The sequence below is a fragment of the Patagioenas fasciata genome, chromosome 4 (assembly GCF_037038585.1).
Source record: "Patagioenas fasciata isolate bPatFas1 chromosome 4, bPatFas1.hap1, whole genome shotgun sequence".
Classification (NCBI taxonomy): domain Eukaryota; kingdom Metazoa; phylum Chordata; class Aves; order Columbiformes; family Columbidae; genus Patagioenas; species Patagioenas fasciata.
In genome coordinates this window covers 13,768,879-13,795,465 of record NC_092523.1, presented here as the reverse complement: position 1 = coordinate 13,795,465, position 26,587 = coordinate 13,768,879, and the positions used below count along the sequence as shown (strand labels likewise).

At 34.6% G+C, this 26,587-nt stretch overlaps 2 protein-coding genes across 6 annotated transcripts in view; both read right to left on the bottom strand.

Annotated features, from left to right (window-relative positions):
* Nucleotides 1-26,587, bottom strand: part of JAKMIP1 (janus kinase and microtubule interacting protein 1) — a 230,294-nt gene that overhangs the window by 111,051 nt on the left and 92,656 nt on the right. For all 5 annotated transcript variants that reach the window (XM_071808566.1, XM_065836054.2, XM_071808567.1 and 2 more), the window contains 10 exons: nucleotides 25,747-25,893; nucleotides 24,964-25,104; nucleotides 21,749-21,808; nucleotides 14,927-15,055; nucleotides 13,531-13,659; nucleotides 11,587-11,670; nucleotides 7,981-8,043; nucleotides 6,649-6,747; nucleotides 3,528-3,629; nucleotides 662-715 (listed from right to left, as the gene is read on the bottom strand). In XM_071808566.1, coding sequence (XP_071664667.1) covers nucleotides 662-715; nucleotides 3,528-3,629; nucleotides 6,649-6,747; nucleotides 7,981-8,043; nucleotides 11,587-11,670; nucleotides 13,531-13,659; nucleotides 14,927-15,055; nucleotides 21,749-21,808; nucleotides 24,964-25,104; nucleotides 25,747-25,893 — 1,008 coding nt within the window. The remainder of the gene's footprint in view (nucleotides 1-661; nucleotides 716-3,527; nucleotides 3,630-6,648; nucleotides 6,748-7,980; nucleotides 8,044-11,586; nucleotides 11,671-13,530; nucleotides 13,660-14,926; nucleotides 15,056-21,748; nucleotides 21,809-24,963; nucleotides 25,105-25,746; nucleotides 25,894-26,587) is intronic.
* LOC139827972 (uncharacterized) lies at nucleotides 19,607-21,022 on the bottom strand. Its single transcript, XM_071808569.1, has one exon. The coding sequence runs from the start codon at nucleotides 19,812-19,814 to the stop codon at nucleotides 19,623-19,625; it is 192 nt and encodes a 63-aa protein (XP_071664670.1). The 5' UTR covers nucleotides 19,815-21,022; the 3' UTR covers nucleotides 19,607-19,622.

The window sequence follows — 26,587 nt, the reverse complement described above, 5'->3', positions numbered from 1 at the left end:
GCTAGATTTCCCATTAACAAAAACAACGTAAAGATAGATCAAGTACCGTAGAAACCTCCACACAAATTTGAACATAAAAAGTAAATCTGGAGCTTAAAACTAGCATTATAAAGACCTCAAACTGTTGAAACTACCTTTAAAGTGGGCCCAGTTCCACGAATGTTTGTGCCCCTGCCCCATGACAAAGATTTTATACTGTATTTGGCAATACAGGGGGCAAAAGTGAACCAGTTATCCTTGTATTTTCTCCTAGTAAATCCATTCCTGGCAGAGGCATCCTTTACCATAACAGGTGCTACTATCACTATTAATACTCAAGAGAAGAATCAGTAACAACTTGGTCTGGCTTTTACGTCCCTATTTTTTATCCCCTAGCCTGTTTTACATATTTTCACTCTATCTACTACAGTTCCTATTTTTTTCTGTGTCATTCAGCCAAGATCAAATCCTATCTTCAGAAATACACTTTTCACTAATATCACTTTAACTGAAAGATTTTAAGTTTGTAAACATAGTACATAACCATTTATTTTGTTCATGCAAATATAAACACATAAAAATCGCTCTGTTCACTTCTTCGAATGTTATTTTCTGCTGTGGGAAAAAATGCTTTAAAATAACCATAAAACTACAGGTATATTTGAAATTAAAAAATTGTTACCCCATTATCTCCAAGAATATCTAGCTTCTTCATAAGTTCAGATATATTCACGTCCTGAAAAAGATGGTTAACACTTATTTTTTTTATATAGTAGGTGAGAAAGTTTTTATATGTTACATTTTAGGTACCCTTTATTCACTTCTGCATGCAAAAAGACTTGAAATATAATGAAGTGAGACACTGGTTTTGCATCACAATTACAGAGTGTTATTGATACTTTCAGAGACAAAACCAAATGTCACTCTCCATTATAGCAGGCAACCTGGATGTCTGTGTATGAAGGCAGAATATTCCTGTACAATTCACATTTACCATCTTGCTGATGTATGCAGAGGAAAGATCAAAACTGATAAACAAGCTGAAAGGACTGTTTGTTTGTTTTTCTTCCTGTTTGTTTGAAGCAGAGCATCAAGCACACTGAGCTACAGAAGTCAAAATGAGAGCATGGACAAAATAATTGCAAAGAAGGTTTGTTGGGTGGTTTGGTTTTTATTCTCTTTGTTAAACAAAAAAGTGGACTTTCAAATCAGCGTTACAGTAGAAGAAGGGAATTTGCACAGTGAGCTGCACATGCTCCACCAAGCACTGTCAGCTCACAACCTTTGTGAGCAGAAAACCATGTTTCTCTGCCAGTCAGCCCCCAGATCCACAACCCATCCTTATTAAGGCCTAGTCACTGAAATCAAGAAAAACACTCTTCTGATACCAAAAAAAAAAAAAAAAAAAAAAAAAAAAAAGAGAGGAATAAATTCACACAATTTCTGCATTTTGCACAGTGTCAGGAACCATTCCTAGGCCTCAGGCCCCTATTTTCTACCGCAAAAAATTGTTGGAAAAGTTCATGGAACTGTTTAACCTGTGTTAATCACTCAACTTCTACTCAGCACTCCTTAGAAGAGGCCAGCATTTCACAGGGCTGTGTCTTGGCTCACTGGTTTCATTACTTACAGCACATAACATGCTGCTTTGTGTCTATGTGTTGTGCATCTGCATTGTGTGGGTACTCCGAATGATCAATCTTTAAAATTTTTAAAAGCTAAATTAGCTATCCTTGCAAATTACATAACTACACCAGAATACATTTGCTCATGATTCTGTACCTAACAGACTCCAGCGACAAAGACTTAATAAGAAATTAAAGATTTCCTGAAGACCAGACACAGATGTAGGGGAGACTACAAAATAGTCCATCCTGGCTCCAAAAAGAGGAATTACATGTGCCGTAGCCTGGGATGTCCCTCCCTCTCTTCTGTCTCTCCTCAAACACCTCAGCAGTGTCTCCAAATATTACATTAGTTATTAAAAAGAGCACATCAATAATTTTAGAATGATGCAGAGCTTAATACACACTTGTGTTTGGATTGACGTTAAAAACAAAATTATTGACTTCGATCAGCATTGACAATGTTGAATGTAAACTTCTTCAGTTGATCAGTTACACTAGTGAAGAACGAAATTCAGTAAGACATGCAAGTTCTTGCAACTATTGAGCCAGAAATATTCATTCTAATTCGTTTATTTTCATGATGAAGCATATAGGAACATTTAGAAACCAGATCAGATTTTGCATCTGTCTAGAATCTAATTTGTTACTGAGGGCTAATGATTTCAAAAGACATTGAAAACATGTAAAAAGCCAACAGTTTCAATATGTCCATTGATAGGTGACTGTCCCCGATTCCAGGTAAGTGAACTGAAAAGGCACATTGAAAAAAACACGTCTGTTTTGGAATGCAACTGAAGACAGTGGAAAAACTACAAATTCTAGGTCCTGGTAAGCTGTATCTGTTACAGCCAACGTGTAAATTAGAATAATAGATAAGCTAAAAAATCAAGGTTGGCAGCCCACAGAGGTTCTGTTTGAAAGGTAATATACTAACTGATGACTACTTTTGTGGTTTGGGAAACAATTACCCAATCAAACCTGTAGGTAATAATTAGGTTTTAACTTTTATTTTTCTTTTAGACTACTCAGCTCCCAAACAATGCGCAGCCTAAAATTTAAGTTTATTTCCAATAAAGATAATATTGTGCTTATTAAGGCACTGAATAGAAACAACCCTTCTTTAAGAGGACTTGTAAATATAATTACAGATGCAAGCATAAATTACTAGAGAGTGCCATGGAATATAACATAGAGATATTCCACTTTAGTTGCTTGTAGAATAGGTACCCTGGCCTGTTGTGTAACATTACTCACAAAGGAAGTCTGAATTCAGTCTTAAGTGAACCAGTATGCAAATCAACCTGTACAGCCAGACTATTCAAGGGAGAACAGCTGTAAAGAGAGCAATTCTTGCTTACTCTTAGTGTAGCTAACCAAGTGAGATCCCAATGTTTGCCTTCTGCATGATTTAAAATGGTAGATAGAATCTCACTTATTTGAATGAGTTTTTGATCAGGTACCTCATGCTTCAAGGCCCTGACCCAGGCAAATAACTTAAGCATATTAATACAAGAACAACAAAAATCATAGGTGCCACACTAAACTGAGTGTAAAATAATAGATTAATGTTGTATTTCTGACCTTAGATGAAAACATTTAATATAAAGAACAAACTACTGTAGCAAGCAACGATCCACACAACATCTACATTCTTCTAACATTTTCATAGGAGTACCCTAAACTAAATGTAAATGATCTTGATTGACCAGCCTTCATTTTCATTGATGAACTCCTGACAGACTACCAGATTATATTTTTATGAAACTCTTTCCACAGTTAAAAATATCTTTTTTTTTACTATATTTATTTTTTCAAATTTTCTTCCCTACAGTAAGGAGGCAAACCATTTGTTTGGGTATTGGGTTGGTCATTCCAAAAAAGTTCCTGGCCATCCAGCCCTTATGAATGCTCTACATATACCTTTATTCCTTCCTGTTGACAGAACAGTTGAAGTGCGCTTCCATTGTTTTCAGGGAAGGTGGTTATATGAAGATTAAATGCCGGCGACCTTCGTTCTCTCTCCTGAGGAAAGATTTTGTTTAAAAACAACACTTGTGACTATATGTAAATATTTGTTTCCCACGTTTTCAAAACATACTTGTACATTTAAAAGGCAGATTCCTATTCGCATTCCAAATATATGGTATTTCCTCCTACTTTCAACGTATGTGAAAGATTTTGGTTTTAGCTAAGCACAAAAATGGTATTAGCTTCCAACTGATTCCATGCACGCATAGTTTCTGCAAAGTTAACCAACACTCCTCAGATGGCGAAACCCTCACACACTTGCCAAATACCTGCATGGAGCCCTAAAAACCTGCAGTTTTATATGTTGGTTATAACTGTATTTAACTATTGCTTTCTTTCATGGAACAAACAGTGATTTAGAAAGAATAAATTACATTAAAAATTAAACTCCGTCATGAAATAGTATTACTACTGAAGATTTTCTCAATAAAATTTAAGTTGCGTATCTGTTCCCTGTTTGTTCTACAGTTAAACTTTCTATTAGAGCATATAAAATCCCCAGTCCTATTCACTGAAAAACCCAGGATGTTGGAATATGTTAAAATGCAACACTACTCTACATTTTGTGCCAAAACTAAAAACTATACATTCCTGTTTATCTAAAACTGTAGTATTTCTAAAACTTATCCAGCCTTTCAACTTGATCTTCATGTGCTTCCTCAAAACACCCACCTATCACTTTTTCAGTAGGTAGAAATACAGTAAAACAATAAATAAGACACTTTACTTAAATTAAATTTTATCATGCTTGTGAAAATGAATGGATTAAGGCTCTGAGCAACCAAGGCATTTCATCTTACTCTGAATTCTCTATGGCCACAGGAACACAAGTAAGGAAAAGTTTCCTCTCCATATTACAGGAAGCAGCATTGGCAAGAAGAGCTTCCGTTTCTGACAGTATAGCGAAAGGGAATTACTGCAAATATTTTAGTCCCTATAACCACCCATGCATTGCCCAATACGATAAACCACAAAATGTGGTGCTTTAATTGGTATGGAAAGTGGGCTGCATCCACTAAAGCAAGTTGCAAAGCATGCCAACTCTTGTTCATTAACTAGCTTAAATGTAATTTGAAACAACAATATAGAGGGAAATCTCTGTACTCTACACATTTTTCCTCTCTCATATACTCTATTTTAAATAATTTTTGCAATAACAGTCTGATTTTGAAATGTGCTTAAATGACCTAGTTCCTGTAATCCAAAACTGAAATTTAAATTCTTGTCCAATTCAGTTACCATGTAATATTTTTTAAAAAATTATTTTAGTGCATTAAACTCACCTGAATTTGCTTGCATTAAATGACAGACAAATGGTTGTGTTTTCTATTCTAGCTTGATTTTCATCTGAAATAATTTAATTGCTTTCTAAAAAAATACTGTCGTGATTACCATAAGAATTCATTATTTTACTAAAGCATTCACATTGTCAGTCACATTTGTGTCTACATGCTTACCTACTAAGGAAAAAAAAAACCTTTTCCTGCAATCACACAAAAATATTTCCATTGCTATTCTGCGAAACAAGTCCTTAAAGATTCGGCACATGGAAGATCTCAACATATTACACTGAGCTATTTCTGATGTGATTCTTCTGTGTGAAAAAGGTATTCCTAAAGGATGTATTGAAGCACTTTTTTCTTTTAGTAAGAAAAAAATTTTTAATTGTTCTACTTCTAAGAGTACTTACACTTTAGGAAGCAGTTTCTAGTGTTTCTGCCAATTCAAATGCTGAATTCTTCAGTGTTTTACTTTACAGTTGCTTAATAGAATATATATATTTATTTGAATTATATATTTATTTATCTATCCTGAACATCTACTGAAATTCTAAAAACCTAAATTCACAATTTTGAATATAATAGCCTATGACATCAAAATATATGGTTGATAGATAAAGGATTAAAAAAAGATTCAGAAAGGTCAAAGACAAAAAGCAGAACATCCACATAACAGGAGGACATGACATTTTTGTCGTTGTCAGAGAAGTTACACATGCCAAGATTTATGGTGAAACGTGCTGGGTGATGAAAATTATGGAGGCGTGACAATGACAGATTTCTCAGAGAGTTCATTCTAAATGGTGTTAAGAATGCTGATAATCTTTGAAGTTGAACAGTGTGTTGTCAGGCAATACAACTATGTGCCAACTGGGTATCACACACGAGTAGTTTAGTGTTACTAAGCTCCACATGGGCCCCACTTACAATGTGATGAGAACCATTGTTTTCCACTGTAAGCACAGGCTACATGTTAAAACTGTTATTCACAAATAATTTCACTGATATTTTGTTTATGCAAGAGATAGAATTTGTTTGCTATCGCCAACATACTACTTTCACGTACAGAAGTTGTAACTGTGCTTCACTAGTTTAACTTTGACAGACTCAGGGGGTTTTTTCCTTTTGCCATTGGCTGATGCCAACTATTTCCAGTTCACGACCATTTTATACAAACAGGAAAGGTAAGACAAATTATTTTAAAGCTGATATAAAAATGCGTTCTTTTAAGATCATTTTGCTTCATATAGTTGTTGTCAATCTTACTGTGACTTAAAGCAATTATACATTGATGTGATGGATGTGTCAGATCTTTAGTCAGATCATTGCATGCAAGATGTGAGAAGGTGTGTTAATTGAAACAATGCCAACCAAGGCTGTAGTACACATACCGAGTGATTTTACATGCAGGAAAGGAGCAGTTATGGAAATGAAACAAATAAAAAAGGCAAAACATTGCAAAACAAAATATTTTATTAGATGAAAAACAAACTATATGCAATATATATTAGCTATATTACATCTTTATAAACATTAGTGAGCACTCTCTTCAAAACTTATTAAGGCATTGGCATCATGTTCATTATCTCACAATACAACAATTGAAAAAATAGATACCTAAGTGATTTCCCTAAACATGCACAAGACATCAGTAATCTTTACAAGAATTTCAGCTTGGGTTCAAACATAATTTCTGCTCCATTTGAGAGTTTGCAACAGAGAGAATCTCTTACTTCAAGCTCTAGCACTCTGAATTCTAACAGCTCATTCTGGTCTTTTGCGTCTTGCATTTCATTCTTCAGCTGATGCTCTTCTTGCTCCATTCTGTAAATCTATGAGAAAAACACATCATCATAACACCACATAAGCAGCGAAAAAGACACTGTACAGAGTAATGAGGAAGGGGTTAAGACAAAACTTAATTATTGCAGTTTCTCATTAGATGTTGGGCCATGTCTTGGAGATAAAGGGACATCACATCAGAAAGTTTTTGTGAGAATTGCGAGCAGCAAATGGTCAATGATTTCTTAGAACAGTAATCTGGTAGTATGAAAAGTGACATGAATATTATATCTAAATAAGTTAAGCAATACAAGCTTTTTTTTTTTCCTTTAAATCGAATGAATGAAACTAGGTTACATTCACATTTGTGTAGGCTGTTCTCATTGTCTTTGCATAATTAGACGTACTGTTTACAGTATATGAAAGACAATAATGGAGAAGTTTTGATGCCTACTATTTAATTTTGCAGATTTGTGCTTTGGCGTGCTAGTAATGACAAAACAGAAATTGAAAATTCACTACTCATTATGCCAACTAATAGCTTTGATCTCTTGTCTAGTTTAACTGGGTGATCTTTTCATTTGTATGAAACTAAATAAAAGTGTAACATCTGGCATAATATACTATAATGCTTGTAATACCCATGTAAGTGTCTGAATAAATTAAGTCCAGCTGTAGCTACTTTTAGTCATGAATTTTTCATTGGTTATCTCATTCCTATTATTTTAATATTGAGCTAGTACTATAATTAACAAAAAATAATTATTTGACTTCCTGAGTACTAAATTTCCCACCAACACCAGTGAAGCACAATGAGGTGCTCAGATCTGCGTATCTCAGACAGTAAATGATATAATAGTCTTAAATCAATCAGTATTACTTAATGTGTAGAAAAACTGTAAAAAATGTGAGGCTCAAGGGAGTAGGTAATTTTATTAGTGATCAGGACAATAATAATTTTTGTGTAACTTTTTTACAAAATACAAAATTCCACGTTATGCTTAATATTTTCAATTCTGTTTTGTTGGACACTAGAAACATCAGCCAGGTTGGGTTCAACTGTTGGCAACACAACATGTAATCCCACAGTAAAGAGCAGCTTCCATTCCCAAAGAGTACAAAAACATATTGGTACTTTCATCAGACTCTCATTTGAAGTTCTGTTCTTGGAGAGAAATAAAGTAACCAATTTTCACTTTGATGTTCCAGTACTTCATACGTTCATTTCCTTTTATGAGAAAGGGCAGCAATTATGAAAATATTCCCAGATTCTGAACACATACCTTCTCTAGTAACTCCTGATTTGTTCTGATTAACAACTGTTTTTCTTCTACCCATTTTGAATCCTGTGAGGAAGAAGAGGATTAAAATATTAAAAGTATATATATTTCTTTAATCAAGAAAAATGAATAACCACAAGAGTTATAAGATTTCAGACATCATTGTACATTCATGTATGAAATGGTCATGCATCAAAAAATAACGGCTTTCATAAATATTTCAAGGATGAATAGCGTTTTAAGTTACAGAGAAAATAAAAATTCCTTTCTTTTCCTGAAGCTGAGTCTCTTCTTTCCTAATATATTCCAGCTAAGCATATACTTTAAAATCTTTCCATATAACAATTTGAGTGAACTCAGTCATGTGATATTCTATGTCATTTTAAAGGCATTTATTTACACAGCTTAATTCAAAACTGTTTCTTTCTGTTGTAACTTTCCATGGGAACTTTCTTGCAAAAACACCCCCATTTTCAGTGGTGTAATGCAAATCCAATGGAGAAAGGGAACAAAAAATATTTAATTACCCCAAATGACTGAAAATAAGGTTTAGCAGTATGCATTTAATTGCTCTCTGCTAAAAGTGTGAGAATCAGGCTAACACACAGTATTTGTGATACGGAATTCAAGGCTATGGAGGAAGAGTAGTGATCTAAGACATTCTATACTCCACTTGAAAACCTTATTTCCATTTGATCACCTGTTGCAAAGCTGATCTTTGCTTTTGGGTTTTTCCATGGCTTCAAAAGGCCTCATCAAATATTCCTATAAAGACTTAAGCTAAAAAAACTCACTGCTACCAGTTTCACATGTTGGAATGTCTTTACTAAAGTATTAAGGCTGATACTTACTCTGTCAGCAAGATGTTTGCACACTGATGCTGCACAAGAAATTAATGAAATCTGGATATCCCAGCCCATCAACTAGCCTTGACACATCAACCAAAAATATCTAAAATGTTACTATATATTTACATTTTTTTCAAAAGTTTACTTTTTCTGCTTACTGTCCATCACATTTACACATTCTACTGGTCATTCTCCTTGTCCCACATATATACAAAAATGTGCAAGCGTGTTTTAACTTTCATGCAGTAAATAAGCTCTTCAGGTTTATGATGTTAAAAGTATCATACTAAGAATAATATAGTAAAATATATACTGAAGAAATTTTCAAACAAATTTAAGAAACGTTGAAAATAAAATCCAATGTCTAGTTTAACATTTAACTAGCATTTTACTAAGGTCAAGGAATGAACAAAGAGTTGCACTCACTGACTTAGGGTGCATAACCCAATCCATGCATACGGTAAAAGGCAGGTTCAACAGTTACATCAGACCTGCAAGTTCCACTACTCCAGTTCACACAAGTAGAAAAAAATGGATTAATTTGCCCTATTGATAGTTAACCTTGTGTCTTTCTTGATGAAGTTAGTTCCACTCAACTGTCTGAAAAAATTCTTAACTTCAGTGTGTTTGTATTTATATGCACACCAGGTCACCAAGAGAGCTGAACATTCCAAAAAAATCCATCTGGAATATTACATACTCCAATATTTTGAGATTTATTATATACCACTATTAATATGTTATAAATTTTCTTCCCTTAATATAATGTTTTGTATGCATGCACCTCAATGTACCTTGCAGAAATGGACTATTAGGGTTTTTTATGTCTAGGGGAATTCTGACAGATCGAGCTCAGAAGTGATTAACAAGAGCCTTTGACACTTTGAAATTACACATAAATTGTTATAAACCAAGCTTCAAATCATTTTTAACAATAAGATTCTAATCTTCTGTTCTGAATTTGACTTCAGTGAAATCGTGAAGGTCTTCATTCCTTCTGTTTCTTAAAGCTGCAAAGACAGACTAAAAATTCCTGGGATATACACTAGGATCTTTTGATTAATTGTTTCCTTTTCAAATGCGCTTTACAGCCTGGTTCCCAAAATAAACATTTCACAAGTATTATTAAATCATCACTATCATGACCTCTTAAATGACAAAGAAATAATTAAAAAAATCACATAGTGCACAAAGAAGTCAGTTTATCATCACAACCATTTATTTTGTTGAATGTAAATACTAACAGGTCAGAAGAACTGAGCAGGTGCTAGAGCTCCTGGGAAGACACTGTCACCACTTCTGTGGAAAGCTAACGCTCAGTGTACACACTAGCCCACTAGAGACAATATCATACTGCTCCTTGTCACATCCCTGTTGGCCTTCTCATGATTACTAAGAGATACAAGGTTGAAAACGTGGTTATGAATCTCAAAGTAATAACTAATTTAATTCTAATTTCCAGACATACCTTTTTGACATGCCATTTTGGAAGTAAACTCACAGTAATAGTTTCTTACATGGCCATCCTTGCTCACTTGTTTACATACACAGTACTTACTTCTTACACTGTAATAGTCAACTATTTTGTTAATGTTTTCAATTACCCGACAATTTGCCCACAACACCTATATCATCAACACACTAAAATGTCAGCAGCAGATCCACAAGAGGTCTTCAGTTTCATTTGTTCTTCCAACAGCTCAGTGAGCCAACATTTTAAGATTCATAACATACTCTCCATTTTTAGTAATGTTTTATTTACATGGAATTTACTAAGCAAATTGTAGTTTGTGTGGAATACAGGATAAACAAATTTTATCCTTAATTTGTATATGTTCCCAACACCTTTGTATTTATACAGAATCTTACATAAAAAATTTCTTACAAATAATAAACCATAAAAATAGCAATATTATTAACTTGGAATTATCCATAGGTTGTTTTTATTCAATGCTACAGAGTCATTAGTCTTTCTAAAGTTTATCTATAGATAGCTGTATCTCATTTTATTATCGTATGCTATTTGCAATCTTAAAACTGTTATTTCAAAAAATAAAGTGTAAAATATCATCTCCCCAGTTTTCTCAGTGTGTTCTAACATTTATGCAACTGAACTTTTAAATGTTTTCTCAAGACTATTAATCAACCTTCCTGAAATTTCTAGAAACTATTAAATATGCATCAGCAATCCCATAATCAAGTATTTACAAGATATCCTGAAACATGAGGCCTAGCTTTACTCTGTGTGATGGTAAAGGAATTTGAAAGCAGTTGGGTCCTCCAAGAACTTAAGCCCAGGACAGTAACATCACAATCATCTTCCAGTGACAAATACAGTCAGTGGTTCCTTTCTCTATCTGAGGGTGTGTGGCAGCTATTTGGTTTTTTTGAATTTTTCTATGCTACACACCAAAAATATTCTCCAGTACAAATATAGAATGTTTGATTGGAATTTATAGCAAATAGAAACAAAATAGAAATGGGAGAATGGCCTTCACCAAATGACAATGGGAACAGAATTTACAAAGCATGTACACACGGTTACTTCCATATTATGCTTTAGTGTATTACATGATAGAAAATGAATCTTTAATGGCATGTTCTTAGCCTATGTAATACTTTTCTTTATTTAATTAGTCTATTGCTGGAGCAGCAATTAAGCTGCATCAGTCACACCAACACACCAGCAAGCAATGAAGATGGCACCACTGCATGCAAGGGAGAAAATGATGTGGTAGAGGATTTTAAGAGGGCCTTTTACCTGTCCTTTCTCGATTAGAGCTTTCTCCAGGTCCTCAATTTTTGCCTGACACCTCAGAAGATCAGCTTGCAGTTGTTCACGAGTCTGGGGGTAAATATATATATATTTACATATCAGAAAGTGCTTGTATGTGCATGCACATACAAGTAGACAGGTAGATACAGTTACACACAGAATTAAAGATACTTTCTATACATTTCTGGGTTGTCCAGTCAGATTTTAGTACTCTTCATTAAAATAACTGGATTTGTGTTTGTGTTAGAAAATGTGATACTGTGTAATATTTAAAGCCATCAGTTTAACAGTGTTTTTCCTTCCTAGTCAAAAAAGATATTATCATCACATCCATACTCAGTGACAAAGCTCTTCCCAGGGCAGGGTGGGGAAAAGTTAGGAACTGAAAGAGCTCTGAGAAGCTATACATAAGCTTTAGTAATTCAAGGCAATTGCAGGGTGGGGAAGGTGACAAGAGAGAAGGAAAATTGCAGTAAACACTGAAGAAATCTTATATATTGTTCCAAAATAATTTATATATCCCATAAATAGCATACACCAGCCATTTTTCCTCATGCTGCATGATTATGACACTTACTACACTATGGTAGGTAATACCCCCTGAGTACAGGGATACCCTAAAAAGGGACTGGATCATTCAAGGTACTAAACAGAAAGGATATAAAACAAAGGATATCTCTGGAGACATTCAGTCACTGAGGTCTCTTGAGCTACTGCAAGTACTTTTCCCAGCCCACTTCAGGTGTTTTTTTTCCCAAGCAGTCCAAAAACTTCTACAGTGATTCTTTTTCTGCATCTTTGAGCCCTCATTGTTTACTTTCAGACTCATCTAAGAGTAATAGGAAATGTTCATCCCACCAGAACTCCAGCCCTACAAAACTAACCATGCATAAAGCTACCATCTGACTCACTCAAGAGATGGATTTGCATGGATGTGACAAAAGAGACCAAAGTGCTGTTAAAAAGAAAGAGCAACGATTCCAAAGTGTACTAAAGGGACAGTTCGCAAATGCCTGCAAAATATAAATTTTAAAAGCTAGGAAAGGATATAATGGTCTCTCATAACTGTCAAATACATGAGTGTCTCTGAAATCTTGCTTTATTATAATAGTAGATGTAATTATGCCCTCTGCCCAAATACTAGCTTGAGATGTGGTCTCAAAAGTCCTTATTACTTTCCTTGACAAAGTGTCCCACACTAAAAAAAAAAGAGTGTCAACGGTGACTTGGCTTTCGTAAGATGCTGAGAGCTCTAAAAAACAAAACTATAAAGCGACAATTTTACTGTTATAAGAATTGTATTTCACAGGAAAAAGCAAACAAACTAACAAACAAACAAGTTAAAGTTGGTTGAGAGCCACTTGAAAGAACCTTGGAAAAAACCCAAATTGAAACACTATACATTTTAAAATAAACCCAGAATCTTCTAAATAGTTGACCATTTTTAGCTATAAATAACTTCAGATAATGTCAGGCAGTTTACATTCTTCTGTAGCTTTTATCTGGAAAGCTTTGCCTATTAACACACAGAAATTCTGCTCCCACAAGCATACTTCCTTCATCAGACCTGGGCCAGATTTTTAATCTACTCATATGATAGAAGTACTTATAACAACCTACTCTTTGATCCATTTTAAATCCATCATGTTGCTATCCAAATTGCAGGTTAAATTAGGATATAATTCTCAATAACACTGTCTTACTACTGAAATCTTTAATATATTATGCATGCTAGAATAAAGTATAATATCTTTGTTCTGATCACACGAGATGAAATCTAAATTGTCACTTTACTGATAATATCTTCTAATCCTCTGAAACACTGTGCTTTGCATTTCACTGACCTGAAAAGATATCTCCTGTTATTCAAAATTTCTCCAGCTTTTTCAATTATTTCAGAGTTAAAAGAAATTTCAGTTAAAAAATTACCCTTGCTTCTCTCTCTGCATCCAGGGTTCCACCAACTTGTTCTTGAAGCAATGCATATGCTCTTTGCAAAGCTTGATACTCCCTTGTTAGCTGGCAGAACCTTAGTTCAGCCTCTTCTTTAGGCATGCTCTTAATGAAGAGGGGAAAAGAACAAAAAAAGTGGGTTTGTATAAATATATATTATAATGGGTTTGTTTGTATAGACAGACTCGCAAACATAACAAACAATGCAATTCATACTCAGTCTCAAAGTTTACTAAAGGTTTTTAAAACTAAAACAAGTGGAAATGGAAGGAAGGATGATGCAGAAATGCAGAGATCAATAACTGTGTCTACCTCACAGTTTCAGGACAATGTAAGTTACTACATAAGGTAGTAAAGTACAGAAATGGGAATAAACTGACTGGGGAAAGATGGACGGGAAGAGTTCTATGCACCACTGTCTTCAGCAACTCCAGAGCCACAGGGGCTTCAGAGGGGTTCGTTCTATTTGTCATGCAGTCCGCCACTCCTTCCTTACTCTTTTTCTCTACAATGCCAGGGTAAAGCTTTTTATCAGCACAAGTACATTAACACAGAAGTTATATTTCAAAAGCAATATTGTATTTTTTAAAACACATTGGGGTTTTTTTGACACATAAAGTGTTTTTAAAATCTTAATTTTCTTTGAATGTTAAGTAACTCACATCAACAATTTTGAGATCTTTCTTGTAATGCTGAGGGCAAGAAATGTGCTTCTCTTTAATTAATTTTTGCTCTAGGAACTCAATCTCCAAGGAAAATAGATTGCAATATTATTAGATATTAAACCTAGAAAAATAGGAAGCTTCTAATGGCTGAGAACTATTTGGGACAAGTTAGGGAACAGGAAAGAACGACAAAAGAGAGCATCTAATTTGTGCTTTGTCCTCATCCCTGCAATATTTTAAAGTAGGCCAGCTGCATTGTATATCACAGAGTTGAGACAGAACATGTCAGTGGATTTTGCTACCTATAATCATTTAAGCTGTAATGAATTGCAAATGCTTCTCTTAGTATTGTAAGTACAGGAAAAAAATCCTAGCTGTATCAAAACAGTCAAGTAAATTATAAGGTTGAAAGCCAAACTATTATCTAGTTAACTATTGACTTTTGGCAAAGCAACGTCCCTATTCATTTTCTTCTGAGTAATAAGAAAGGGTTTGAGAAAAACAATTTTATTTCTCAGCCCAACATCTGCCAAATCTGCCAGCCAGAATATTATCTTATTAATTCTATTGCAATGACTGTATACGTGTTACTGAACTTGAAACAAAACAAAGCAATTCTCTGCCAAATCTTTCATAGTTCTGTGGCAGAATAGTTGAAAAACATGTCAATTTTTGTAGAACTTAAGAACAAACCAGTTACTACTTACATCTTCCAAATCTTCTTCTGGTGTTGCTGGTGTCCTATCTGTTTTATCTGTGTTATATGAAGTTATAGATGATGTTTCTGAATCAAGAGATTCTTCATCAAATCCAAAAAATGTCTCCACAACATGCCTCTGAAAAGTGAGTTTTTCTTAGTTACTAGCAAAACAGTTGGAAAACCCCAGTGACTCAGTAAGCAGTAGCCAAGGTCTCTCTGACCACTATTTTAGTATTTAGGAAGAAAAACGTTTCCACTGTAAACCCTTGTTCGCTGATTAAAGGAGCTACTTTATCAACATCATTTGAATAAGTACTGCACACAGCACTGGGTAATTGCCAATAGAATAATGCTTTAGCAAAAGCATAAAAGCTAATTACCAAAATTATAAAGATCTTACAAGATTCACAGTTGAGGAATACAATATTTATTCAGAAGTAGCCCAGTAAAATGAAACATTTAAGATATGGAAAAAAAAAAAAAAACCACAAATTCCAAGGAACAATGTGGAACGAATTTCATCAAAGTAAGTAAAGAAAAAGAGATTAATTTATCGTATCTATTTTGTAAAATCCTACTTAGAACTACAAGATGCTGATTTCCATTTATTTTTCCAATATAATCATTCTAAATTTTTTCCAAAGTTTGCTCCAATATTTTGACTAAACGACGACAACAAAAGACAAAACAAAAAAACCTATGGTTGGGGTAACTTAGCATTTCAATGCTGACTTAAAAAATTTTACACAATGTAATCAATTAAATGCATGATTACAAAAGGCTAGAGAAAATTAGTAGCCAACAGAAGTGAACAGTACCATACTCATTGTGAAAAATATTATATTTTATATAAAATATGACAACTCCAGTAATTCTTTCACCATTTTAAGAACCCCCTTTCCATCATTTTCCTAGTATATACTCAGAAAGTTGTAAATTTCTATGGAAAATTACACTGTTAAAAAAAAAACAAAACACAAACATGTAAGTTTTTAATGAGCAAAACAATTTTTCAAGTATTTTTCCTTCCAAAATAAAAGTAACAAAAGATAATTGTTATCAATCAATAGAAAGCCCAACTTTTACACCATAAAAGTGTTCTAATAATCCAACAATTCAGAGAAGCAGGAAAATTAAGAAAACAACAAAAATAAACCCAAACAAACAGTATTGCTAGAATAATAGAATCAGGTTACGAAGTACACTAGACAGGGACAACAGTGGAGAGACATGGCTTTAAGAAAACGAAGAAAAATCTGTCTATTCATCTCTATACTTTTTGGCACTGCTTGATGCTGAACCATAGATCCTGATGTCACAATTTGGTAGGTTGGTTTTGGTTTATTCAAATATAAACCAAAGTTTGTATGTGAGAAAATAATAGCCCTGTTTGGTTTTGATTTTTTTTTTTTAAAAAAAAGAAAAAGCCTAAAGGATTTAAAAAATTATCCATTTTTATTAATTCAGAACATCAGACACCTTGCATCTCAGCATAACCAAACTGGTTGAGTGGAATTGTAGGTTATCAATTTCATTCAAAATAGTGAAAGGTTTTATCTATAATGCTTTATTTCGTGATGTATTTCAAATATTCACCTCTCCCTGCAGCCTTCTAGACTTACCTAGCTTTATATATTCTTCCAGTATGTCTACAAAGTACCGTCTTCACTTTCAGAAAGTTCCATAATGCGTAATACATTCTTTTGGTTCAGCACAGTTCTCATCAACAGCCAAAACACTGTGTCTTGGTTTAGGTGGTACCATAAAATCAAGCCTGTCGGTGTGACTCGGTGTCTGCATGCATGACACCATGCACTCCAACTACAGTCTGCAGCCCTGGTTACCATGGTCCACCAGGTCACAGTCTCATCACTCGTACATTAACAACTCCATCATTGTTTCACAGTACAGCTAATCCCACTCAAACAACCGAAGACAGCTTCAAGGCCCTGTTCTGAACCACTTAATTGCTTCACTTCAGATGACCCCTTCAAATCACAATAATTTTAAAATTTCATTCACAATGCATATTTAAACTGACTGTTTCTACTAAAACCTCCTTCTGAAAGGATGTTAAGCAAACAAACAAAACAAAAAAAAAATCAAATTCCACATATTTTCCAAATAAACTGTGCTTATCCATATGGATAAAGATGAATATGATGCAGTACAGAAGGCAAAAAGCTTCCAAATGATCTTTAGAAACAACCTTCCTTTTGCAAGCTACTGGACCACCATTCAGTGTATTCACAAGAAAGCAAAAGGATCACAGTTATAGCACTAAAACCTTGTAAAGACACATTTCTCTCAGGTGTTTAGGAAGCACTGTGATCCTTTCACCAGGCAGAGCTATGACTAAAGCACTCAAGACAAACACTTCCCTGGGATAATTTAATCCTTTCCTCCAGCATTCACATGCTACAGTAGTTTGTTCGCCATTCTGATCGATTTAACAAAACAAAAGACATGGGGAACAGGTTTAAGATCTATTCTAGATAAATAAAGACTTATCGAGAAAGCTAATGGATTCTCATACTCTAATTACAAATATTTCAGACTCCTCTCTCTCAAATACAAAGGTTTACCACAAAAACTGAGGAGAAATTAGTCCCTGGGAGATGGCCCATCCAGCATTTTTACCAGACTGAATAATGGCTGAAGCCTACAATCACCTAACAGTAACACTACAATATTGGGAGTTGAAAATAGGGCTAAAGACAAATTTAGTTTGGGTTGCCAGGGCAACTCATCAAGAAGTACTCTTTTCTGACTCCAAACCGATGAGCAGATAGTTTCATAAAGATGAAGGTAGATAATATGGAGGTAAAGATGTTGATGGCAGGTAACCAATAACCAAATGAATTTCATGAAAACCACATCCTCATTTTGCAGTGCAAATACTTTTTAATGGAAGATGCTGAGAGTAAACCCAAAACAAAGCTGTGCACAGACTCTTATGTCAATACTTTTATATACTGCTCTTCTGCCTGTACCAGCTTGTCTGTGGATGCAACTCAGAAAAAGAAGCCCACGGTTTGGAGGAACCTAGCCAAGGACAAACAACTCAGAGGACTGAAGAACATATGACCTGACCCTGCTCATGCCTCCTGCTTCAAGGGTACTTGGCCAAATGACATATGACATATGACAAAAGCACTTGAGCAAAGCTCAACCAAAACCTGTGATGAAGTATGGGCTTGAGGTTCTGACAAAGTAAATAAGACTCAAGTCTTGACCTTGAAAAGGCTGGCAGCTAGCACTTCTAAAACAAGGAGAACAAAATTACACTTTATTATCATATATATGGCACAGAGTACACAGCACCATGAAGGTCAGCAGCAGCTTAGTTAAAACTGACATTAAGACTTATCATACATGAGGTTTTTTTGCTACACCTGTTCTATACGGTCACTTTTGTAAATAACTTGGGTTAAGTATGTATCTTCCTTTGACCCTGCATGCACCCACCCCCACACACTGTTTCATGGAGTGAAAAAAACAATAGTAGAACAATAGTGGGTTTGATTTTACATAAATGTATAAAGGTTTGAGAAGAGACTTAAAGCAATGCCATTATTTTGACAGAAGATACTTGCATTTAAACATTTCACTAGTAGCAAAAGTAGGGGAAAATAATTTGCATATATGTCACTAGATGGGAGGGAATTATGATGAAAATTAATACTTCCCATCACGCTAAAAAACCCTAACACTTAAGGAGCGTTAAAAGTAAAAACCAGTTAAATGCTATACAGACTGCACTTAATATTTGGATTTAGGAGTGAACCACTTATTTGTTTTTAATAACTCCTTCTTGAGAGAAGCTGTACATTTATCTTTTTGTGGAGCAGATACTTTCCATACAAATAGAGATAAGGTATTTAACCATTGTATATTAATTGCACATGCATAAATTGCTTCATGATGTAATTAAAGAATAGCTGGTTTTATTGTTGATCACCTAGTATCTGCAGCAACTAGCTGCAAGAAGTGATTCACAGCAAAACCAGAACAAATTAACCGGTAACGGAACAGCTGTGGAGAGAAAAAATAATTTGATTCATACAAAACTTGTTGATAGACATTGTAATAAATAATAAGGCATAGATACGTACACCAAGTCCAAGGGAGGTTCCATATATAGCTCAAAAACAGAATCCTAATGGGTTTTGAAAGGTATATACAAACACGTACAATACTAACCGGATTTTCATAACTATACACTATTTTCATTCAAGTTTCATTCAAACTTTTCTTAAAAATGGGGACATTCTCAGCTAACAAAGATTCTTTTCTATTGATTTGTACATTTGTTACTTCTAAATCATAACTTCATAACTGAGAAGAGTCATTTAAATTGCTAAAAATTCTGATTTAAATTCTAATTTCAACTGACTACTGCCACGCATTTAATGGCAAGTATTTTTCATGTGGATTCATATCAATGTTCTTACATAATTTTAAAGTAAAATTATGCATTACGGCTTTATAACTCAAGTATTAATGCTTCTACTGAAGTGTGGTGCTCAATAAACATCACAATTTAGAATATCATAAATCAATAATGACACATAGACTATATTATATGCAAATTTCAATATACGCTCATATTTTTAACGGTTTGGTCTAGATATAATTACATGTAAATAACCTGATCTCTCTGTTGCGAGAGTAGTTTCACTTTACATTTAAATATCTAATTTTCAAGCACTTAATCTAACACGGTAAAAATTATTTAAGATTAATTTCCTTGTAATGCAATCAGATGAGCTAATCAGTAACTTCTTACCTTCATGCTTATATGTCATTTCTTGGCAGCCAGAAAAATACAGGCACACCAAAACACAGAGGCAGATAAAAAAACAAAAGTATAGAACAAGAAATATGAACTCCATCACACCAGTGTGCAGGCTTTCCACTATCAGGAACACTGTTTATTTATTGAAGCTAAAATAAGGAAACAAAACCATAGAGCCCAGTAGTTTCCAAACCAGGCAACTATGTTGTATTTTCAAACACAAGACTCCATCAGTCATGGAATCACTGTAACTCTATTCGACATGTGAAAAATAAACAGAAGACAAAAAATACTGTTTCTGGAGTTTCTTGGTTATTTCACTACCAAAACTGGAAGAAAAGGAAACAAACACACCACCACATCTTGAAAAAAGCATGCTTTAAGCAGCAAAAGAATATTCATCTAGGGTACATCTTTTTCTTAACAAATCCGGTGGCATGCTAACATAGAAGAAAAAAACAAAACCCTCTATCAACTCAGGCTGCTTCACTTCAGAGAAAGCTGTCCTACACTGCCTAGTCATACAGAATCTCTATACTACTCCTGTAAACACCTTGCAACCACAGAGGTTATAAGCCCATCCCACTGTGCTGCTCCATTCCTTGGGGAGCCTGAGTTGGTTGCCAGTGCTGTTCTGTGGACCTCCTGTGCCCCTTGGTAATTAAAAGAGTGCTTAGTCAAAGCAGCACTAGCAACAGTAACCTAGTGCACCTACAGAGCTCCAGAAATAACAGAGACACCTAACTGGGGAAAAAAAAGTGCCAAATACTCAAATATTTACTTCAGTAATATCTCCTTCAGCACAGCTGATTAGGAGAGAGACACCCATAATTTTGCCTAGAAATGTTATCGTCTGTATGACATAAAAAACTTGCATAGATTATAGAAAGAGATAGACTATACATCTCTATATATAAAGGAACTCAGACTTCTTTTGTAATCATGGCGAGAAACAGGCACTACCACAATTTTTTTGAGCGTATCATAAACACTTTAAAACTCACTCTCAACACACAAACTTCCACTTATACTACACCTAGAAATAATGGGTCAGGTTTACTGTAAATATATTTTGTCTCTATCAGCTTTCCATTACAAACAATAAAAATGTATGCAAGATTTGTTGTTACTTTTGATTTTTTCTTTCTTCATATATAAAAGACACATTATTATTAGAAGCATAATTTGAAGAAATTATCACTGAAACAGAGGATCACAAAGGACAAGTTTTCCAGAACACAGAGCAATAAAAAAGCATCAGCTGGTGGTCACCAGGAATACACGATGCAGAACAGTGACAACAAAAAGCCATTTAAGACAGAATGTATCTCAAGCTACCATATAGATGATCATGATCTCTCCATTCTTCACCTGCATTTTTTCCCCTCTTAGCCCACTTCCCTCCCCTCACACACTCCAGGCTGCTAATGTTCAACAAAAAACATTATTTAACAAAATTAATTACTTTAAGTACTGGAGGCACACTCTGAAGCAAAACTTTTCTGTTTCTACAGCATAATTTTTTCTCTTTTACTTTGCATTCTAGAGAAAAATATTTACTAGAGAAGAATTGAGTTGTCTTATTGTTTATATATCACATACAGAAATACAATTTCAATAACATCACTAGCATGAGTTAAAGTTTTCAATTGTGCTTAAGTAGTAACTCGATACAAGCAGTTTAAAGTGTGTATTTTCTTTGAAAAGGACTGAGTATTTGTCCTTTGAAGTGTTTGTTGTTTCAAGTCATTACAGCATTTAGGCTTCAAGTCACTTGAATATGTAGGCCACAATGACTAAAAGTGTATATTGTTTATTTTGAGCAAAACTCAAAACAAAAACACCTGTGTGCAGTACAAAACCTGAAGCTTCTGAAGTATCCTAAGAGCAAAATACTAAGTGCTCACCAGAGGAGACAGGAGAATTATATGAAATTTTACTATTAATTTAAGTAGACCTTCAATTTCAGGCAGTATTTAAATCAAGTATTCACAACATAAGAAATGCATGGAAAACCAAAGGTTTACTCACCTTTGGAGGCTTCAGACTTTTCCTCTTCTGTTTTTTAGATCGCAATAACCGTTCCCTTTCCTAGAAGGAAAGAGAATATTTTGGCATGGGTATCTTTTAAAACATATTTAGATATGCCTAACTCAAAGAAATATCATTAAAATTTTCCTAAAGCCTATAGTAAAGCTAACACGATGTCTTTATCCTATTGGATAATGCCACGATGATATAACGCCATGCTGTACTGCAGCTTTAACCCATTAGCAAACAAACCTTCAGCCATATACTTCACTCTCTTAATGGTAAGTTGGCTAGAAAAGACTTTATTAAATACTGGGAACTGATTTCTTACAGTTCTTTTGACTCTTTTACCAAGAAGCTCACTCGAATGTTCAACTACCCTGAAGAAGCAGGTCAGTAGCCAAAAATGTGTCCAGTCTTAGTAATTACAAGTCATTATATCAGGCACACTCTAATACCCAAGGATGCATTTGCAAATATAGTGTTGTATGTGACTTATCCTTGTAGGGCAAAAGTCTCAAATCCAAAGGTACTCTCGGTCTGTGTCGACTTGGTGCCTTTTTTCTACTATGGCTTTGGAATAAGATCATGATTAACCATACCATAACAGGTAAGGGTTATAACTGGGAGAATAAACAAATAAATAAAAATCGGGGGTTATGAACATTTAAGCCCGAGAATACTGCCTTGATTTCCTAAGGAGAAGACGAGGAATACAAGCTAAAAAATGTAAAGGAACAAGGAAAACAAACAAACAAATAGAAAAAAGAAACCAATGAACAACACAGCAGGCACGTGATCTGTCTCCTTGCCTTTTTCTTGATTATTTTCTTAGCTCTGCATCTTTGTTGGCAGCACCTCTATTTTTAAAAGAATGGTAGGAGTCCCAAGTGCTTCTCTAGCAGTTATTCCTCACTGTATGTTATTATTCCATTTGGAGTTATTTGCTTTATATTCCGTTCAGAAACTAGACAGATAGGAAGCTCCCAATAGAAATCACAATAAAAATATTTCTCTTCATTAGCACATAGTTCCAGGAACAAAATTTTGGAAAATATAAAATAATTCAGAAAAGCAAATGTACTTATATAGCACCTCTCAGACATGTGGTTTTCAAAATACAGAAAAGTAATACATGCCAAGGTAGAACGGAGAAGGTATTTGAAGCTGCAGAATAATATATTCATCTCAAGTTGAAACCACAAAGTTGAATTTTAGACAGTGTTGGTGATAAATGCTCCCTCCTCAGGTACCTGGTTAAGACACAGTCCCTGCATTAACCTGGGTTGCCTGTATTCCAAGCAGGTGTCCAAACAGCTGGACTTGCCTCTCACTTCAGTGAAAAATGAACAAGTATGTCCAAAATTCTCCACTCCTTCCTGTTTCTAATCTTGTTTGTAAGAAGACTGGTTAATTTACTGTCTCAATAGCACATCAAGCTACCAGAAAAATAATAATGCCAATTAAAAACCACCATTTGCTGAATTACTAGTATCTTTTGCAGTCATTTCAGTTTATCTTGACAGCTTTCTTTTTAAGAACTGACCAGAAAACCACTGTTGTGGGAGAACTCTGCTTTATACAGCTTCAAATGACTATTAATCAGTTCAGACAACCCTATTGCCTAAGACAGTCATTCATATTTCTTTATATCATATTGGTCTCAGCTGGAAGTAAGCTGATAACTTTATATTAATCAGGTATGTGACATGCGGGTCATTCTTGATAATTATGACACATTTGTATTCTGCAGAGGTCTGGCTTAAGCCAGAAAAGGTAGCTGAAAAGAACAATGGAAGTGCAGAGCTCCGCTGCATTCATATCAAAGGCGATGTATCAATTAGTTTGTACTGTTAACAAAAGCAGTACCCTAGCTAACAGTTTAATTTATTTCTGCAAGTGAAAAAGTATCCATAAATAGGAAACAAAGCCGAAATTCAACCATATTATAAATATTTATTTATTTTACTTTCACACTAAACACAAGTTAATACTAGTTGACCAAAGTCAGGATACAATATATTTCCTCAGATTACTGGCTGAGACAGTAAAAAGAGAGTCCTTTCATATCCACTGTACATTGAAATATAAGTGAGGTTGTATCTGCCATATACTGAGAATATCATGTCATAGTCCCTTCCTGTGCAGTTGTATTTGGAAGGTAAAGCAGCACTGCTCTATGAATCAGACTCTACATCACAGTGCCTGAGTAACATCCTACTGCTTGTAACACTGGAGAATGTATGCAGACGTCAATCTTTGGCATTGATTACAGTCAGAAATCCTAGGTCAAGATCTCAGAAGAATTGCCAAGAACAGAGACAATGTTCCAGACAGAGCAATAACACATCTTGTAGTTTTATCTTTTTGGATCTTCTATTTTCAGTGTTGTATCCAATTGTTTAACTCTTTTTTTCTTCAGAATGATCTTAAATTGATTTTATCATTTTGCATCAGTCAGCAGTGTTGTTTGAGATACTCTAGAATAGTCTGCCTGAGTTCCAGGTGCTGCTCCAGAAGGGCAGGGGTCTCTCAGAGATGATATGTCATTCCTGCCAGTACCAGAAGGGTATATCATACATTGCACTAAAACACACTAGACAACTCTAACACAACTCAAAGTCCCAATCAAACAGAGCAAACATCTATGAGCATCATCATAAGTGGTCTTCACAGTCAGAGGGTAGCAGCTGTGCAAGTCTAATCTTAAACTATGCTGCTACCTTTGTTTGGATGAATCATGCATATTTTTCCCCATCTGTAATCAAAGCAGTTAGTGTGGCCAGCTCAGAGATGCTCAGTTAGGTGAAATGAACACCATCCTGCATTTTCCTTTCTCTTAGGAGAATTTCTAGTTCAGAGGAGTAGTTGGGTTTGCACCAGGATCTACATCCACCATGTTTCGTCATTAAATTTTGAAATGTGTCCTTTCTGCCAAGTTCCTAAGTTGTTGACAAATAATTTCCTAAGTAAGGTGGATGGACAGATGCACTCCTTTTCACAAGCAGCTCTTAACAGGTAAGTATTTTCTAATACAGAGTCATATACATTCCAAATAAATCTGTTCACTAGTTGAGAAACAACAAGAACCTTTCAATGCCAAAGAACTATTTCTGCATCACTACAACAACTGGAGTCAAAATATTGCTCTCTAATCTTTAGCTTGCCTATAGATGTGTGTGCATGCACGTGTGTATACCAGTGATAAGCATTACCACTGTGAGATCATCTATAACATGCTGCTGTTCCTTGACTTGAAGTCTAAGGAATTCAATTTCTTGTTCCTCCCGTGTGGTGCTGAGATCATTCAAAGATGTGTGCCTCTTCAGTGCTGGTTGTGCAGATAACTTTTCTTTCTACAAAAAGAAACATAAAATTAAAAAAAAAAAAAAAAAACACAAACAAACAAACACAAAACCAACACTAAACATAGAGAACATTTGAAAGTGTCTTGCTGGAAGAGTAGGAAAATTCTCATGTGTGATGTAGTAATCAAGAATTCTTTGGATCCATCAGTGCATACTCCACTGCAACATACAGCCTCTTCCAACGAAAAAAGTATTACAAACTCTGTATGCCTACATGTTAACACTTCATATAAGATATTTTAAAACATGGTCAAATAACTCAGTCTGGGACAAAATTAGCAGACGTGCACTCAATGATCTAATATAGCAGAGCCTTTGGCACAAGCACTCAAATTCAGTTCTGACTTCTAATCATAAAAGTAGCATTTATTAAAGCTGAATTTAGTTATAAATTTTTATAACCTCCAAACACATTTTATCAATCTGTGATCCTTTCCTGTAATCAGTGTGAACTGATACAAGACAAAGCACATGCCACTCTGAATTTAGAGTATGAAGGTTCATTTGATTTGGCTGCATTTCGGACTCTGAAATGTTTGTATTAGAATAAAAGTCTCACAAGCACTTCCACCTCAAAAATAACTATGTACAATGTGTCCTTATAACATCATCTCAGTGATGATTACTTACCAATTCTACATTTTCCCTTGATAGATTTTTTATTTTCTCTTCCATTCTCTGGATACATTGCAACATATCATCATTTTTTTTGCTCATCCTCTTATTTTTTTCTACCAAAGGCTTCAGCTGACTTTCTGTCTCCCGAGAACGTTTCAGCTGCAAATGGCAAAGGAACAAATTTAGTTGTGCTTTAGCTCGTAGCTGTAGAAAAGAAGAAATATATGTTTTTTCACTTGCCTTCTTTCTTCATTCAGAAAATTTAGTTCTTTTGTTAAGTGGCATCTGACAGAGACTACTGCTGAACTAAGAACTACAGGAGTCCAAACAAATAACCCAGAGCATTTTTATACAGTCTACAAAAGCACTAGATCTGCTCACTGGATTTTGCTCTTGGAAAAGTCGATGATCCATAAAAGTGATTTATTGATAAACTAATTTCATTGTATATAAGCTTCTTAAGTAGTCATTTTCACTATCCCTTAGTACAAGTAAACTCTTCCTACTCTACTTTAAAAAGCCTATGCCTAATATGTAATTAGAGCAATGAGAAAGTCAGCCAGGGGGCACAGATTCAATCTCAGCATTCTGCTGACATTTTCAAGCTGCTCAATTTTGTTCCTGTGGTTTTATTATGTTAGACAATTATGTGAAGCAAATTACTGCTCTTTCTTGCATTTATGCGCATTCAATAGTTCACTCTTTTTATTTCATTAATCCTTGAGCTGTTTTGTTTGTAAAAAATCTATTTTTTTTCCAATCAAAAGATTTTTCAATTTACTGAGTTTTAACTGGAAATGAGAAAAATATAATCTTTCTCCTGAGATAATTTCACTTACTATTGGGTTTTCTG